Raw genomic sequence first — 16,032 nt, forward strand, 5'->3', positions numbered from 1 at the left:
TGCACCTGGGGAGGCCCCTCTTGGACGAGCCTGCTGTCAGATACCAGAGAGCAGGACAAGGCCAGGGAGACGATGCTACAGAGCTGTCCCCACAAACCCAGAGCCGTGCACCTCCCGTCCTTGGTGCCAGCATCACACAGGCCCCGCGGATGTCCCCACTTCCCCGGGGGGCGTCAGGACCCCCTGGGCATCCTGGGTGTGGAGCGCAGCACCAGCACATGGAGGTGCCCACGGCACCTTTCCCCTGCCCACCAGGAAATGGCAGTGTTCAGCCCAGATGCCACTTATCTGAGGGTCCTCCCCGAGTCCCACAGGTCTGTCCTGGAAGAGGCCTAGACCCCCGTCCGCGTGGCCCAGGACTGTCAACTGGTCCCCGAGAATGCAGCCCCAGCCCCACCTTGTGTCTCCATGGGACCCGGTCCATCGAAGGTGAGGAAGGCGGGTCGCGTGCAGAGGGGCGCGGAGTGAAGCACGGCCGAGGCTCAGGTCCAGGGCCCTCAGGCCACGAAGAGGCACAGCTGTCCAGGCTCGAACGAGCCCTGCCCCAGCTCTCGGCCTTCCCCGGTTCACTCGGTGATGGCCCCGGTGAGAAAGGCAGGGGGCAGCTCCCGCCAGGGTGTGGCTCCAAAGACTCACGGAGCTCCTCCTCGATTCACCGCATGCAGAGGGACAGGCTGATGCTGGACACCAGCAAGATGGCCAAGGAGGCCCACGGTGTGCAGACAGGGTCATCTGAGGGTGGCCCCTGCAGAGCCACCGCATGAGGACAGGGGCTGTGATGTGGGGGAGGGTGTCACGAGGGGGATGGAGGCAGGCTGGTCTGCAGACAGCTCCTTGTGGCCTCACTTGGGGACCAGGAGAGGCTGGGCAGGGCAGGTAGGGGTGGCCCTGGAGCCCCAGCCCTAAGCCTCGGGTTTCACAGTCGTTCCCCGCCCTCCCCCTTCGCCCCCCCGCCGCCCCACTTGGTCCACTGCTCCAGATCGGAGGCCTCCGGGCCCTCCCAGCTCCAGTGACCAAGGAGGGAAAGGTGCAGGGCCCTGCCAGCCAGGACAGAGGACTGAGGACATGAGGACGGCGTGCAGTCCAGGCCACAGGCGTCTACCATCTCGTTTTACTTTGCGGGGACTGACCCTAAAGTAACCAGAAAGAACAACAGTCAAAGGGGACCCCACTGCTCGGGGCACAACCGCGGGGTTTTTACTAAAAAAAGCATTGGGCGTCCCCGGGGGGCGGGGGGGGGGGGCGGGGGCTGGTGCAGTCTGACATAGGAGAGGCTCGGGCGAAGGTCCATTCCTCTCTTCCGGCCACCTTTCTCTCCCTCCCAACAGGACATTTTTTTCCTACAACCGGTGTCAGAAAATAGCTTCTGGCTCGTCGGGGAGAGACATTCCCAGGCCTGGGAGGGGCGGGCTTGGCAGTCCCCTCGCGAGGCCATGACCCGTGTCCAAGGGTCAGGACACTGCTGCTTGTCTGCGCCGCGGGCCCTGGGCCGGCCGGCTGTCCCGGGACCCTGGAAGTCGGGGTCCGGAGAAAGCCTGCCTGGTCCTGGGGAGGCCGTGTCCTGGGGAGGCCGTGTCCTGGGGAGGCTGTGCAGGCTCCCTGGGATCAGTTTGCTGACCTCAAGCAGGGGGCAGGAGAGCTAACCCCCAACTTTCCCCTACGGCCCCGTCGAACCCTAAAAAGGAACAGTTCTGGGATTTGGACTCTGGAAAGGAGAACGGCCTGCCCACCTCCGGGGGCAGCCACGGGGGTGCCAGGGAGCTGGTGCTTCACCGCAGGGGCCTGAGCAAACTGGCGCTTGAATAATTCCTGCCCAGGAGTGAACCCAACCAGAACGTGGCCCCACCCTCCCCACCGTGTGAACCCACCTGGTCAGTGGCCTAAGAGCACGGAGCAGAGGGAGGCTCCACCTGTGCCCTAAAGATCTGGACCCCCGTCCCCACTGAGGGGCGGAGGGTAGCCCGTCTTCCCTGGCACGCCCTCCCTTACCAGCACCCTCTGCAGGGTGCCTGCTGGTGGGCCACCTCCCAGCTCGGTCCCCACGTACAGCCAGTGGAGGGGGACCCGGAGGAAAGCTGTCCGATTCCAGACGAGCTCAGATGATGGACGAGCCCCCAGACAGGAGCTGGCCCGGTTCACTGTGAGCCCACACAGCAGGGACACAGGCTCAGCGGACGGATCCTTCCCTGCGTGCAGGTGTCAGCTATCCCATCGCACAGACAAGGGCAGCTGTCACGTGAGCTGGGTTTGGAGGGAGGAGGCGGAAGGAGCCACCCGTGGGCGGAGGAGGAGCGGTTCGTCGGAAACCCAGAGCCGGGTCAGAAACGACATTCCCAGAGGAAGCGTTAACAAAGCAGAAAGAACGTGTTTATTAGGCACCTTGTTCCTCACAGAGGAGCAAGGCCCGGGGCAGAGCCTGTGAAATCTCTCGAGGTTGCAGGAATCTCTCCAAAGACCCAGAGAACGCAGGTGCTGCGAGGCCACCCCCCAAGAAGAACACTATTTGGCTGGAGCGTGACCCCTGGAGGGGACCCTGGCATGAAGCCGGCAGTGGCTCCTCGACTCCACAAACACTGAGGAGTGGGCAGGGGCACCTGGGACGCCACGAAACCCTGGCCACCAGGCAGGGCCTCACGGCTGAGGCACAAGCTGCCCTGAGCCATCGAGGGGTACGGGGAGCAGGAGGGCCCGGGGCCCCTGGGCTGTCCCTGGCCCAGGCCAGGCCCCCAGGGCCCTCCCCGCATCGGCCCGCGGCCTCCTGGCGCCGAATCAGTCCCACACGTAGGGGTTTCTAAAGACCTGAGAGTTCTTGTCATCTTTCGGGGCCGTGGCTGCCTGGTGGCTCTGCGCCGCGTACATGTCTTCAGCCCGCAGGGTGGAGTTGGCACTGCCCATCACCTGGCTGTTGGCGGTGGCCCGTGGGAGGATGACGTCGTAGGGTCCCTCGGCCTGGAAGGAAGAGCAGGCAAGTCTCAGCCAGGCTCCGCCAGCGCAGATGCACAAACACGCGGCTTCCTGCAGGCGGGGCCTGCCGGCACCCCTCCCCACCCCCAGCCAGGCCCCAGCGGCCGACCTCTGACCTCCAGCCCCTTATCTCACCCTGCAGAGGGCCCGGCCTCTGAGGCGTAGGAAACGAGAACCCCAAGAGTGCTTCCCGGAGACTCTGCTCCGTCTGACCAATTCAGGAGGACCCTCTTCCCCGAGGACTCTACTGTTCCTCAGATCCTTGAGACAGTGGAGGGTGAACACGCTGAGCTGCTGTCACCGGTCTGGAGCGAACAGGCGACCTGTCCTCCAAAACGCTTTCCCGAGTCCGGCCATTGGCCCTCCAACCCCCAACAGCATTATAGCTGCTGGTGTGCCAGGCCCTGGCTGTGCCCACATATTTCTCCTCTAGAAGTCTGGGCTGGCCTGCCTGATTGGAGGCTTAAATCCCAAATGCTTTTGGGTGGGAGTATTTTAAGTCTTGGAGACCTCAGACCCAAATTAGCGCCTGGAACCTGGTTCGAGCTGCAGCGGTCCTGTCCTTGTGTGGGTGAGACACGGCTGAGGGTGCAGAGGGTCCTGGGCGCCCCAGCTCCCAGCGGCTCCAGGGCCCCAAGTTGCCCACCTGGTGGTCTCCAGCTCCCCACCCCCTAGTACAGTGGTCGGCAAACTGGGGCTCGCGAGCCACATGCGGCTCTTTGGCCCCTTGAGTGTGGCCACGAAGTTTCAGTCGCACTGTACGTGCGCGCCCGCACGTGGTGTTTTGTGGAAGAGCCACGCTCAAGGGGCCGTAGTTTGCCGACCACTGCCCTGGGAGCTCCGGGAACATCCCTGTGGGCGTTCTCAGACCCGGGTGAGCATCAGAATCACCTGGGCTGTTTAAACCTCACCCACACCTGGTGGTGGGTGCGTGGCTGGCAAATGTTTAACAACGGGGGTTGGGCGGGAAGGGAGGAAGCCCTGATGAGTAGGGTTTGCAGATTTCTACAGGTGGCTACTCCCATCATGCCTCAGGGTGATGTCACTGAGGAGATGCTAACCACTGGACTCACCACAGCACTGGCCCCACCCAATTGCATTTTTAGTAAGATCCCAGGTGCTGGTGATGCCGTAGGCCTGCGGACACTGTGAGCATCACTGTGTCAGTCCAGCTTCCACCCCCCTCGCAAGGAGGGTGGCAAGCGAGGGCACCCTGGGGCCCAGCAGACTCTGCTCATGTTTGGAAACTCCTTTGCCCATCGCGGCTCCCGGCGGCCGCAGGGTCAGGCATAGGGAGACCGAAGGGCTGGGTTGGGAGTTTCGGAGCTGGCTTCACCCAGGCTCCCAGCGGGAGGGGTGAGAACGCCACCCTGCTGACCTCCCTCCTTCCTGTTCCCAGCCTCCTGCCAGGGCGGGTCGCCGACCTCTCCCCCCGACCTCTCCCGTGCGTCTGCCAGCCAGGAGCAGGAACATATATGGAGCGAGTGAATCTGTTCCCACCCCCTCCCAGGGCTCAGGGAGCATCTGGTTTCCCGGACCCAGGGGAGGTGTGAGGCTGAGAGCGGCTGCCTGCGGCGGGGGAGGGGCCTCCCCGGAGACAGCTGTGGTCGGAGTGTAAACACCTACCCAGGCTTGGTCCCCTGTCCCCTGGAGTCCCCAAGCATGACCCCCGCTGGCCGAGGCCCTCTGTTCAGTGCGTGACACCCCGACACCCCGAAGCCACGGGCCGGGCAGGTGCCATGGCAATAAAACTGAAGGCGGTGGATGCACTGACTCCAGGAAAAGGCACCAGGAGCTGGGGCTCTGGGTTCCCCGAGGCTGAGGCACCGAGAGAGACACCTGCCTTCTCCCCACTCCCTGCATCTCACCCCGCCCCACACGGCCGCACGGCCCTCTGCCCACCCACAGAGGCTGGGCTCCGTGGCTTCCCGCAGGGTCCTGGGGACTCGGGGACCCCACTCACCGGGCCTTTGTGCATCAGGGCCATCTCGGTGGGCTGGTACACACTGGTCAGCAGCTGCCCGTTGTACCCACTGTACGGTGACACTGGTCTCTTGCCTGCAAGGAAACAGGAGAGGTTTGAAGGCTGGGCTCTCAGCTCCCTTTCCCAACCGAGGGCAAGGCTCCCGGGGGCGGGGAGAGGGGCTAGACTTCCGGGGGTAACATCTAACCCAGGAGGGAGCCTGGCCGGGGCGGCCAGCTTGGGGGTGAGGCTGTGGGTGTGGGGGCCCCTCCGGAACCCAACACCCCCTTGTTCGGATGCACGGGAGCCATGAGGCTGCTTGCCTTCCCCTCGGCCTTTCCTGCAGTGTGGGGACCCCCCCTTCCTGGTCAGTTCAGAAAACAGCTCCTGTCAGCAACCTTCACATCCACATCGCCATCTGCCTCCAGGGCCAGAGGCCACCAGGGCACACAGGCCTTCAGCCGCCTTCCGAGATGGCCAGCCTCCAGCTCGGGCCTCCGCCGCAGCCGGCCAGCTGCCAGGCGCTGGGGTAAATACAGCAGAGACCCCACAGCCCCAGACTCCAGAGCTGGGAACCGACTCCCCGTGACCCACAGCCCAGAGCCCCCCAGGGGGACTGCACGCACATCCTGTCCCTCGGCCCCTGGGCCCGGCTCCAGGACTATTTTCGGCGGCAGGAACACTTCCCCAAGCCTCCCGCGGGGAGCTGGCTTCCCGACCTGTTCCACCCGCTGGGCGCCGTCAGGTGTTTCAGGAAACCTGCTGACCAGCCCGGGCCCAAGACGGGCTGGGCCTGGAGGCCGGCACCGCGGAGGGCTGTCTGTCTGCTGCAGGCCGATGGCCCTGCAGCTCCGAGGGACCACAGCCACATAGCACTTCTAAGTGCCGGGCTCAGGCGATGATTGATTTTTCCATTTGGAGAAAAAAATAAATAACTAAAGGGAAAGAAACCCTCACAGCCCCAGCTGTTTGCCCTGAGAGGACAAAGGCTGGGAGCGTTTGGCCCCGACAAACACACGGGCTGAGAAAGCGCGCGAGGTGCACGCCTAGGACACACCGAGAAAGGCACAGCGCCTGGCTCACGGCAGGTGCTCCATAAAGGCTCGTGGTCCTCCCCGTGTACCAACGCCAGAGAGGACTCCTTGCGGGAGCGGTGAGCTCCCCTGGCCAGGTCTCCCGGAGAAGGGCCATCCCACTCCTGCTTCCCAAGCTGCTTCCGGGGCGGGGACGCACAGGTTTCAAAGCTTCACTCCCCTGCCCGCCTCTTCCACTGCCCGGCACCCGGCACCCGGACCACCGAGCTGGGCTCTGCCAGGAAAACCTGTCCCATTAACAGAGCCTGGGCAGGAGCTCGGGGAGCAGCCGCGGGACAGCGGGGGCTGCTTTAGACTGGATGGGGCATGAGTGCTTTTATCAAAAAGGGAAAAAATCAACTGACAAGACTTTTAAAGGAAACCAGGATGACTAGGGGGCGGTACGTAAGAGGAAAACAAGTTCCGGAGGGATAATGATGATAAGAATAAAATAACAGTAACACGCCCAGCTGATGGCTCATGCTCCCAGCGCGCCTTCCGAGCGCCAGGCCCGCGCATTAATGAGTCCTCATCAGAATCCTCTGGAGCAGGATCTGTATCATCCCCATTTTACAGACGAGGAAACTGAGGCACGTGCAGCTAAAATACCAATCGACAGTCAGCTCTGGGGATGCACAGGAAGGAACTGGGGAAACAGTTGGGAGAAATTTTGTTTCTCTGTAATGTTTGAGATTTTTACGTTGAAAATATATTCGTGAGTTACATTGACTATAGTAAAAAAAATTTTTTTTGAAGAAATGGAACGAAGGGAGTTTAAGGCAGAACACCACGGGTAAACCTCAGGGAGCTGGCTCCAGACCAGCCCCGTCCTGCAGTGAACGACGTGGAGGAAGAAGGGCCGGGAGGGGCCCCGGGACCTACCCGAGGCTGGCTCGTCCATGGAGAACGCCTTGTTCTCCACAAACATGCTCTGGCCCTTCTGCTCTTTCAGGATGGTCTCATAGCCCACGCCCCGGGTGGGGTACAGGTCCCCCTGGTAGCTCTGCTCCGGGCTGGCCTTGGTCACCTGGGACACCTCAGGGATGACGTAGAAGAGGACAAAGGCCCAGGCGTTGGCGGCCAGGGCGATGGCCAGCGTGGGGTCGTCCCAGGCGGGCCTGTTGCGCTGCCGGTTGCCGTAGGTGTACATGATGATCCACACCACCCAGATGGCGATGGAGGTGGCCGTGGTGAGCAGCACGAAGAACCCGTGCTTCCGCCAGCGCTTGAAGCGGCCGCACAGGGCGGGCCAGGCCCCCGTGAAGGCGCCCAGCAGCAGCAGCATGACGTAGATGAGCGCCATGACGAAGTCCATGTTGGCGATGTCGCAGGGGGAGGCCGCGGCCCCGCCCGTGCTGCCGTTGCCCAGGGCGCCGTCCTCGCCCACGGCCCGGACCAGCGTAATGATCAGCCACTCGGTGTTGATGATCACCTCCACCAGGGTCAGCAGCAGAGCCACGGCGAAGAGCACCCAGCCCCGCGGCCCGTGGTTCTTTCGGGCCAGGAAGTTGAGGGCAAAGACGTGGGCCACCAGGCAGGAGAAGCAGATGGCGAACAGGACCCCGAAGAGGAAGCGCCGGGAGGCGCAGGTGGAGAAGTCGGGCTTCACCACGCAGGCGAACACGAGGCAGAAGAGGCCCAGGGTCCCCAGCAGGAAGAACACCTGGGTCCCCAACAGGCTGCGCTTCTTGGTGTCCTGCACGAAGGGCAGGCTGGCCACAAGGACGATGGTGAGGACAAAGGTGGTGACCACGCCCGCCCCGGCCACGGCCTCCAAGACGATGCCCCAGGCCCCGGAGCGGTCACACAGGTTATAGTAGAGGGGGTTGAGGTCCGGGCTGCAGCCGGGCGGGGCTCGGTTCTGGGCCTGCGCCCCAGGGAACGGGAAGAGCAGCAGTCCCAGGCAGGTCAGCAAGGCTCTGTGGGTGGCCATCCTGGCTCCCAGGCCAGGCTCCCGCGGGGTCCCTAAAGACGGAGGGAGAAAAGGCACAATCAGTCCTCCCCAAAGCCAGACGCTGACGTGGGTGCTGCTTCCCGGGGCCTGAACCAGGGCGGACGGTGCACGCTGATCAGGAGACTGTCCCCCTGGGCTTCAGAATCCTTCTTTTTTTTTTTAAAATATATTTTATTGATTTTTCACAGAGAGGAAGAGAGAGGGATAGAGAGTTAGAAACATCAATGAGAGAGAAACATCGATCAGCTGCCTCCTGCACACCCTGTACTGGGGATATGCCCGCAACCAGGGTACATGCCCTTGGCCGGAATCGAACCTGGGACCTTTCAGTCTGCAGGCCAACGCTCTATCCACTGAGCCAAACCGGTTAGGGCCAGAATCCTTCTTAACACAGAACTCCTGGAAGGCCTGCCAACCGACCAGAGAGGCAAATGAGACGAAGCCCATTTGTCATTCCTATTCAGGGAAGAGGAAGGAATTGTCATTGCATTTTCAGGTCCCACCCCCATAATGTGGATCTAAATATTCCCTGAGTTCTTACAGCCCTGGGGGGGGTGGGGGGGCGGGGGCGGGGTTTATGAGCAAGTCAAAACCAAGCATGCCACCCATTCAGCACTTCCTCTCTTGCCCTGGGACTCCCAGCGTTCCGTAGGCCAGATACCATGCCCCTGCACGCTGTCTATGGGATGCCAGAGTCCATGGTGAATCAGCCTAAGTTCACTGAGTCCATCATTCATTCATTCAACAAGTATTTCACAAGCCCCTGTGACAGGCACGTGCAGCCAGAAAAAAGGAAGAGAATAAAAAAAAAATGAAGAGAGTTGAAAGTTGTACTTATCAGCACTTCCCCCTGACCCCTCCCTCCCACTTCCCTTTTCTGCCCTTCACTCTCCCACTTTTAGTGCCAAAGCCTCTCTTCAGAATCCAAAGTTCTCTGTGTAGCTCAAATGCATAAGCGTCAGGATTAAGTAATTTCCCAGCGAGGGAGTTAATGACTTAATGCGAAACTTCTCCTACGAGGCGCTCACATTTTAAAAGCAAGAACCAGGCAAGGGCAATGCAAAACCCAAAGGAATGAATCTATAATGGAAAACTCTAAAACACTGCCGCTGGAAGCAAGAAAAATGTCTTTTATTCACACCAGGAAGCGAACTTATTATTCTAGCCACTCATTCGGCCATTCCGGCTGCAGCTTTACCAAAGGAAGCCAAGCTCTGCTCTCAATGGCAAGTGGATGTTCCCTGTATGAGGTGGAAGTACAGAATGTGGAGGTTAAGAGAAATACAAGACCAAATCAATGAGTTTTCCAACCAAGGGCTTTACATGTACTTGGGGAACAGAAAATGTGAATGCTCTAAACGTTAAGTTATAAATTCCGAAATTCTATATAATGCAGGTGCTCCACATTTAAAGGTATTCTATGCTCAAATACTAGTGATAATAACCCTGCCTCTTCCTCGTACCGTGGGCCCAGGAACTGGCCAGAAAGACAGCAACCCAGCTTTCCTGTGCTGACAGTGACCACTAGTGGCTGGCAGGGGAATGGCATGATCCAACTCTAGCCTCCCCACCACCTCTCTTCCCATTTTGGGGGTGGGAGGGAGAGGGAGAGGGAGAGGGAGAGGGGGGAGGTTTAGTCCCTTATGTTTTTACCATTCCTGGTTCCTTAATTTCTAAAAGGAAACAAAAGATCCTAAATCTCAGTCAATATAAATCGTCTCTCCACAATTAAGTAGGACACTGCTACTGTCAGGAAAAAGAAAATTCATAAATTAAGTGAAACTGACATAATCAAGATCCCCCATTTTCAACAACCGTCAGGATATCCCACGTGCCCCTTAAAGATATTTTAGGCATCTCCACCTTCTCAGCTACCTCCTCATCGTTCAATTAAGCTTGCTTTTCCCATTAACTCTTTTTTAATTAAATTCTTTTTCAATTACAGTTGACATACAACATTATGTTAGTTCCAGGTGTACAACATAGCCATTAGACATTTAAACACCTTAAGAAGTGACCACCCATCCACTCGTAATAAATTAACATTCTGTGTGAAATTTTCTATCGTTTTTTTTTCCCCTAAATAACTGGCACTTCTCTTGGCTTCCAATGTAAAAGCTGGTTTCCCCTACGTCGTGACTTAAATAATCTTTTGCCGAGACTGTGTGTAATTGTAGATCAAGAAAGCACACGCTGTATTTACAAGTGTGGGAACGAGAAGGGAGTCAGGAAGGGCTGAGGGGTAAGGAGAAACGCTGAACCGCTCCAGGAGGGACCTTACGGTGTCTTACTTCACTACAGGATCCTAAGCACTCGGCCCATCTTGGGCATCTCTGGCTCACAGCAAGGCAGCCAGCACTTAGGGTGAAGTTGGGAGATGAGGAACCGCACCCTGAGAATGGCCACCCAGACTTAGCCTCCCGGCATCTGCACATCTTCAAGGGCTTCTCATTCATCCCACCTGCCTCTTCCCGGGTTGCGGGCTCGATCCCCAGTAGGGGGCGTGCAGGAGGCAGCTGATCAATGATTCTCTCTCATCATTGATGTTTCTCTCTCTCCCTCTCCCTCTTCCTTCCTCTCTGAAATCAATAAAGAAATACATTTTTTAAAAAAAATCTAACAGGAGAGGTAAGATAGATCTACAAGAAAATTACACAGTAAAGAATAAGGTAACCCTGACCAGTTTGGCTCAGTGGATAGTGTCGGCCTGCGGACTGAAGGGTCCCGGGTTCGATTCCAGTCAGGGGCATGTGCCTTGGTTGCAGGCACATCCCCAGTGGGGGGTGTGCAGGAGGCAGCTGATCGATGTTTCTCTCTCTTCGATGTTTCTAACTCTCTATCCCTCTCCCTTCCTTTCTGTAAAAAAATCAATAAAAATATATATTTTATTGGTCACACAGCAGACGTGACCTCTGGGGGAGAGAAAGCAGGACAGAAACACAGAGAAGGAAGCGCCTCCAGCCCAGGGGGCAGAAGAGGCAGAACGAGGACCTTCCATCAAGCTCCCCACGCGTGAACTGAGTTGCTAGGGAAGTCAGAGGAGAAATGCTGCAGGGAAGGGGTTTGGAGCATTATTCTAACGGCAAGGGGAGCCACGGAAGGCTGTTCTGTTGCCTGATGGCGGCATAACCAGGGTGTGCTTTAAGATTTGAGTCTGGCACATGGCACAGACAAGCGATTTGCTGAGGACACATTCATCCAGTTGAAAGATCCAGACCCAAGGGAAGCCGGAGTGGGCCGATTGAGAGATCCTTTCCAACATAAGATCCACGGCCTGGGTGGACGTGGGAGGAAGGATGCTAAGCTGATGCCACAAGTTCAAGTCTGACAACAGCCACGTCTTTACGAAAACACCACACCAAGCCCCATTTAGCCCTGCGACCCATATAGGCCACTCCTTCTCGATCCATCCTGCTCTTAGATCCATACTGCCTGTACCCCGGGGCCAGGGCCATCCCCTGCAAGTCTCCCCTCGGTGGCCCCAACATGGGGATTTCCAGGGAAGGAAACAGGAACGCGCCCCTCCTCCCCATCCAGGTAACATGAGGCCTTGAAACCTGCCATCCCCAGAGGCAACACATCTTCCCGCCTGATAGGTCTCCTGTCTCCCACTCCCTGGCAAAAGCAAGGGCGAGCGGGGAGACAAGATACACTGACTCGGTGGGGAAATTGGGCCGGGTGGACCCGGCTCTTGTCCACTGCCCAGGACAGCGACCCCTGGAATCTGACCTCCAGGAGTGCAGATTGAGCCAGTCAGCGGGTGCCACCTTTAAGATGTTGAAGGGGGAACGGACTTCAATGAAACGGACCCAGCTCTGCCTGGGGACTCTCCCTCCCATGGGTCACTAGAGCCTGCTTTGCGAGGCTGAGCCTTCTGAGACCGGAGTGTTAGAATCGTGTGTGCTCATGTCTCCCTTACCAGGCTCCGAGGTCTGAGGGTCGCGAGCAAGACACACTGAACGCCTTGCCTTGGACACTGCGGGCACCTGAAAATCACTCACTGGACGGACTCTGCCCACTTCCCTGCCAGCCCTGCCTCCTTCCTTTCGGGGTCACACCTTCTGCTTCACGGTTCTCGGTGGGACCCAGGAGGGGGCCCTCCCTCTGCCTCCGATAGATCTTTTCTGGACCAAAGGGCCCCGTTGCGTCATGCGCTCCCTGCCATCAGCCATACAAGTGTCTTTAATCACCTCTGAAACCAGCCTCTCCCCAGGCTCAGCCACTCCGCCCAACCCAGTTCCAGAATCCCCTGCTGCCCGCGTTCCCCCTGGGGGAGCAGAGAGGCCACGGAGGGCCAGTGGGCTCAGGGCCCAGCCAGCCCCGACTGGCTTCACCCAGCAAGGATGCGGCGCCTTCCCACTTTTCCAGCAGCCGACTTCCTCCCCTTCGCCCTCAATTCACATAAAGGCCTGAGAGCCACCCCCAAAAGAGCACCCCATGCTTCACATCCCGGGCCCATGGGTCTCTCAGGCTCAGGAGTAACAGAGATACAGACGCCGGCCAGGTTACCTCCCAAGAGGGCAGTGACCCTTAGAGCGCCCTCCCGGAGGCACCAGGCTCCCCCAGGAGTGACCCTGAGCATCCTCCTTCCTCCCCGGCTGCCGCCACTCAGCAGCCTCAGGAGAGACGGATGGACCCACTGACAGCCCTCCCGCCTCCTCCCCTTCTCCCGTCCATCCTCCTTCCTCTCGGGTCCTGGAAGGAGCTACCTCAGTGTCCAGGTGTGTGAGTGTGTTGGGGGGGGAGGATTTTGGGGGGTTTCCTGGAACCCCAGCCTAGACCTCCACACGGGTGCGCATTTGGGCCAAAATTCCAGAGCGTTCTGAAACCTGGAAGTCCCCCATCCAAAGGTCTGCTCTGGAACTGTCACTCTGGAATGTGCCCCACCCCCCACCCCTCACCCCCCACCCCCCACCCCCACCCCCCAGCCACACATTAAGGCTCAAGGGGGTGGGGGATGGCCTCCAGGAGCAAACACCCAGCTTTAGGGTCAACACTGTGGAATTCTTGAGCGACGGGGTTTTCCTGGGTGTAAAACTGCCGGCCTGGGGCTGCAGGGGCGCTACTCCACCTCGGAGGCCGAAAGGGCCCTGGAAAAGCCATCGAGGGTGGGGGGAGGGAAGGGATCTAGAAGCCACGCTGCCAGAAGTCGAGGCTCTGGGATCGTCTGAAATCCCAAACTTCGCGCAGCAAGACTGAGTGCTCCCCTCTTCACCACCCCCACCCCCGCCCCATGGGGCCCGCAGCGACGCTCCCCTGAACCCCGGAGCAGAAGGAGCCGGGCAGCCGGGCTCTCCCCATTTTCTCTGGCCTCCGAAACCTGCCCTCCCGTGCGCCGTAGCGGGCAGGGGAAAGGACACCCGCCCACAAGTCGCTGTGGACTGGAGCCCCGCGGAGGGAGTGGGGCTGGAGGGGGCACACCTTGGAGATCCTAATTGTGGAGCTCTCCCCGCCGCCTCCCGCTCCGAGCCGCCGGCCGGGTTCCCCCGCCCCCAGTCCCTAGCAGGTTTGGAAAGTTTCTGCGACCCAGCGGGGCTGGAGCGGCGTCCTCCGCCCCCGGGTTCTCTGCCCCCGTCCACTCCCCGCCGGCCCAACCCGACTCTTCCGGGCGGCGAGGGGAGGGGAGGGCAGAGAAGGCAGCAGCCCTTACCTGGGACGCGCCGCCGGGCCGGCTCCGGCGCGGGGTTTGGGGCCAACTCCAGCCCCAGGCGAGGCGCGGGCGGAGGTGGGAGGGACGCGGTGCAGGGCGCGGGGCCAGGCCCAGCCCTGGCGGAGGGTGCCTGGGCCGGGGCGGGAGCTCGGGGCTCGGGGGCCTGCCTCTCCCCGGACTGGGGCTGTGCTGGCCAAGCTCGGGCGCTCGCTCTCACGCTGGCCTCTCCCCGCGCTCGGCTCCTTTCTCTCGGCGAGGGTGGGCCGGCGCCGGCACTACCGTGACATCACCCCCATCCAGGCGCTTATCGGGCGAGCGCGGCCCCAGGTATGTGCAATCGGTTTACACTGTAACAAAGCCCGCCCAGCCCTCCCCCAGCGACTCACCTCCAGCTCCGGCGAGTCGCACTTCCCGGCCCGGGCGGGAGGCCGGAGTTTCTGGCGGAGCCGGCCAGTGGGTTGTTGCTGTTGACCGCCACGCCCCCCGCACGCGGGCGCGCGCACACTCGCGCGCACTGTTCTCTGGACTCGGCGCTTCTCTCTCCAGAAAGCGATCTGGGGGTGCAGCCCAGCCCACCTCGCGAGCGGGCTCTCCCTCCCCGCGTACCAGCGCGCGTTCCCAGGCACGTCCTGTGGGCCACCCCGGGCGTCTCTCCGTGGTGGACACCTAGTCTTTGTCACCTTCGTCCCGGGTCTCCCGTGAGACCCTCGCCAGACACAGCTCGCCGCTCCGGGCCGGAGCGAGCCGCACGCTCAGACACAAAGTCCGCCTTTGTCACACCTTCTGCGCCCCCTCCCCTCCCCGAGCTTGCACACGTGGACACACCGCACCGAGCGTCCGCCTCCTGCGTGCGCGGTTCTTCCCCAACACCTGGGCCACCGAGTGTGCGTGGGAACACCACTGTGCGCGCCCCTCAGGCAGCGGGCCGAGCTCAGAACCGCTCGGGACCGTGAGCAAACTTCGCCCCAAACCCGAACTAACCCGCGCCTGGGTTTCCAGGGACCCGCCCAGACTCGGGCCAACTCTGAGCGCGTGCTCCTCTCCCCGCGCCCCCGTTCCCTGTGCCGACTTGTCCTAATGAGCCTTCTGCTTCGGCTCCCCTGGGTGCCGCGTTTAACCTGGCCCGGGAGGACTCGGCGCTGCGGGGCGTCGGCCCTCACTCCCCGTCCTGCCCTTCCCATCGCCCGGGGACTTTTCCACGAGTTCGGGTACCCTCGGCCCTCTCCACGCCCCACCTCCACTCCCTGCTCCGGGGTAGGATCAGCGGGCGGCCCCCCTTTCCCCTCCAGGAACCCGCAGAAAGGGAGCCGCAGAATTGAGGAAGCGAATCCGAGCTGGGGCCTCCCCGGCCCGGTAAACAAGAGGAGATTTTCCGGCGCCTGCCTTCCCCCGAGGCTGCGGGCTCCCGCGAGGTGGGCTGAGCGGTCCCGGGCGCCCAGCGGGGCCTAGTTAGCGCGCGCGGGAGGCCCGGCGGGGCCGCGGGCACCGGGAAGGGAGAGGTGGTTAGGCCTGGCCGGGGCCCCGGGGACACGGAGGGAGGGCAGGGCGCTGGGTCTCCCGGGTGCTGGGTCTCGTGACGCTAGTTGCCTGGGGGATCGCCCGAGGCGCGCGGTCGGAGCCTGCCGGTGGCGGGGCGTGTTTGCTCTGCCTGGAGCGCCCGGGGAGGGGGGCAGAGGGTGGAGGAAGGGCGGGGGGGAGGGGGAGAGCGCAGCGGGAGGAGGGGTGGCAGCTGGTCTCGGGCTACGGGGTGGCCAGGTGGAGGAGGGGAACCTCTCCGGCTGTTTGTTTGCGAGCCTCAATCTATGACAACCAGGAGTCTAACTCCGTGAATCACCCGAGCTGCCCGAGCGATAAACCTCGGGCCGCGCCTCCCCTCGCGCGCACCGCCGTTTCGGACTCTGGGAGGGACTGTTTGCTCAGCGGCAGGAGCTGGCAGTGGGGCCCAGGTTTCCTAGAGCCCTGTCTCCCTTCCTGTGCCTGGTCCTCGCAGGCTGGGCTGGGAGATGAGGGAATTCTTTCAGTTCTTTGAAATATGAAGCGGAAGAGCGCAATTCCCTGCCTTAACTCCACCCCCACCCCCACGCAAGGCCCAGGCAGCCCGGGTGCCCACCATGAAACGGGGAGCAGCCGGTCTGACCGAGAGCCACGGGCCCAGGGCTGCAGCTTCTTTAACTGATGCCCAAGTCAGTGTGCCGAGAGGGGTCGCTCATTAGCATAAGTGACCTGCTATTCAGAGAGGCGGGAAGGGTGTGGGGGAAGGGAGTTGGGGAGATGGGAGAGGTCTAAGAGACCTCCGGGAGACACCGGTGAATTGTGGCTCCCTCTCAATGTGCTCTCAAGCTTTGGGAAGGAACCCCTTCACCCTACAGAGACCTCGCCCAAGAAGCAAGTCTCGCCCCTACATCTAGGCCCAGGCAGGGCAAGGCTG

The 16,032-nt window shown here is 61.1% G+C and overlaps 1 protein-coding gene and 1 long non-coding RNA gene across 7 annotated transcripts in view; one reads left to right on the forward strand and one right to left on the reverse strand.

The window, feature by feature from the left end:
• Positions 1 to 965: 965 nt before the first annotated feature.
• On the reverse strand, positions 966 to 14,405 carry GPRC5C (G protein-coupled receptor class C group 5 member C). Of its 6 annotated transcripts, none has more exons than XM_023748840.1 (5): positions 14,285 to 14,405; positions 6,883 to 7,965; positions 4,928 to 5,022; positions 2,800 to 2,949; positions 966 to 1,131 (listed from the first exon to the last, which is right to left on the reverse strand). In XM_023748840.1, exons 2-5 carry the CDS (start codon positions 7,931 to 7,933, stop codon positions 1,099 to 1,101), a joined length of 1,329 nt encoding a protein of 442 aa, XP_023604608.1. In that variant the 5' UTR covers positions 7,934 to 7,965; positions 14,285 to 14,405; the 3' UTR covers positions 966 to 1,098. The 6 variants fall into 6 exon arrangements, with proteins under 6 accessions (XP_023604608.1, XP_023604606.1, XP_006108271.3 ...); XM_023748838.1 differs by lacking the exon at positions 14,285 to 14,405 and adding an exon at positions 13,991 to 14,147; XM_006108209.3 differs by lacking the exon at positions 14,285 to 14,405 and adding an exon at positions 13,605 to 13,773.
• LOC106695628 overlaps positions 13,814 to 16,032 on the forward strand; it is a 14,829-nt gene continuing 12,610 nt past the window's right edge. The window contains exon 1 of the long non-coding RNA XR_002827608.1: positions 13,814 to 13,931. This is a non-coding gene — a long non-coding RNA (uncharacterized LOC106695628). The remainder of the gene's footprint in view (positions 13,932 to 16,032) is intronic.

The sequence above is a fragment of the Myotis lucifugus genome, unplaced genomic scaffold (genome assembly GCF_000147115.1).
Source record: "Myotis lucifugus unplaced genomic scaffold, Myoluc2.0 scaffold_1902, whole genome shotgun sequence".
NCBI lineage: Eukaryota > Metazoa > Chordata > Mammalia > Chiroptera > Vespertilionidae > Myotis > Myotis lucifugus.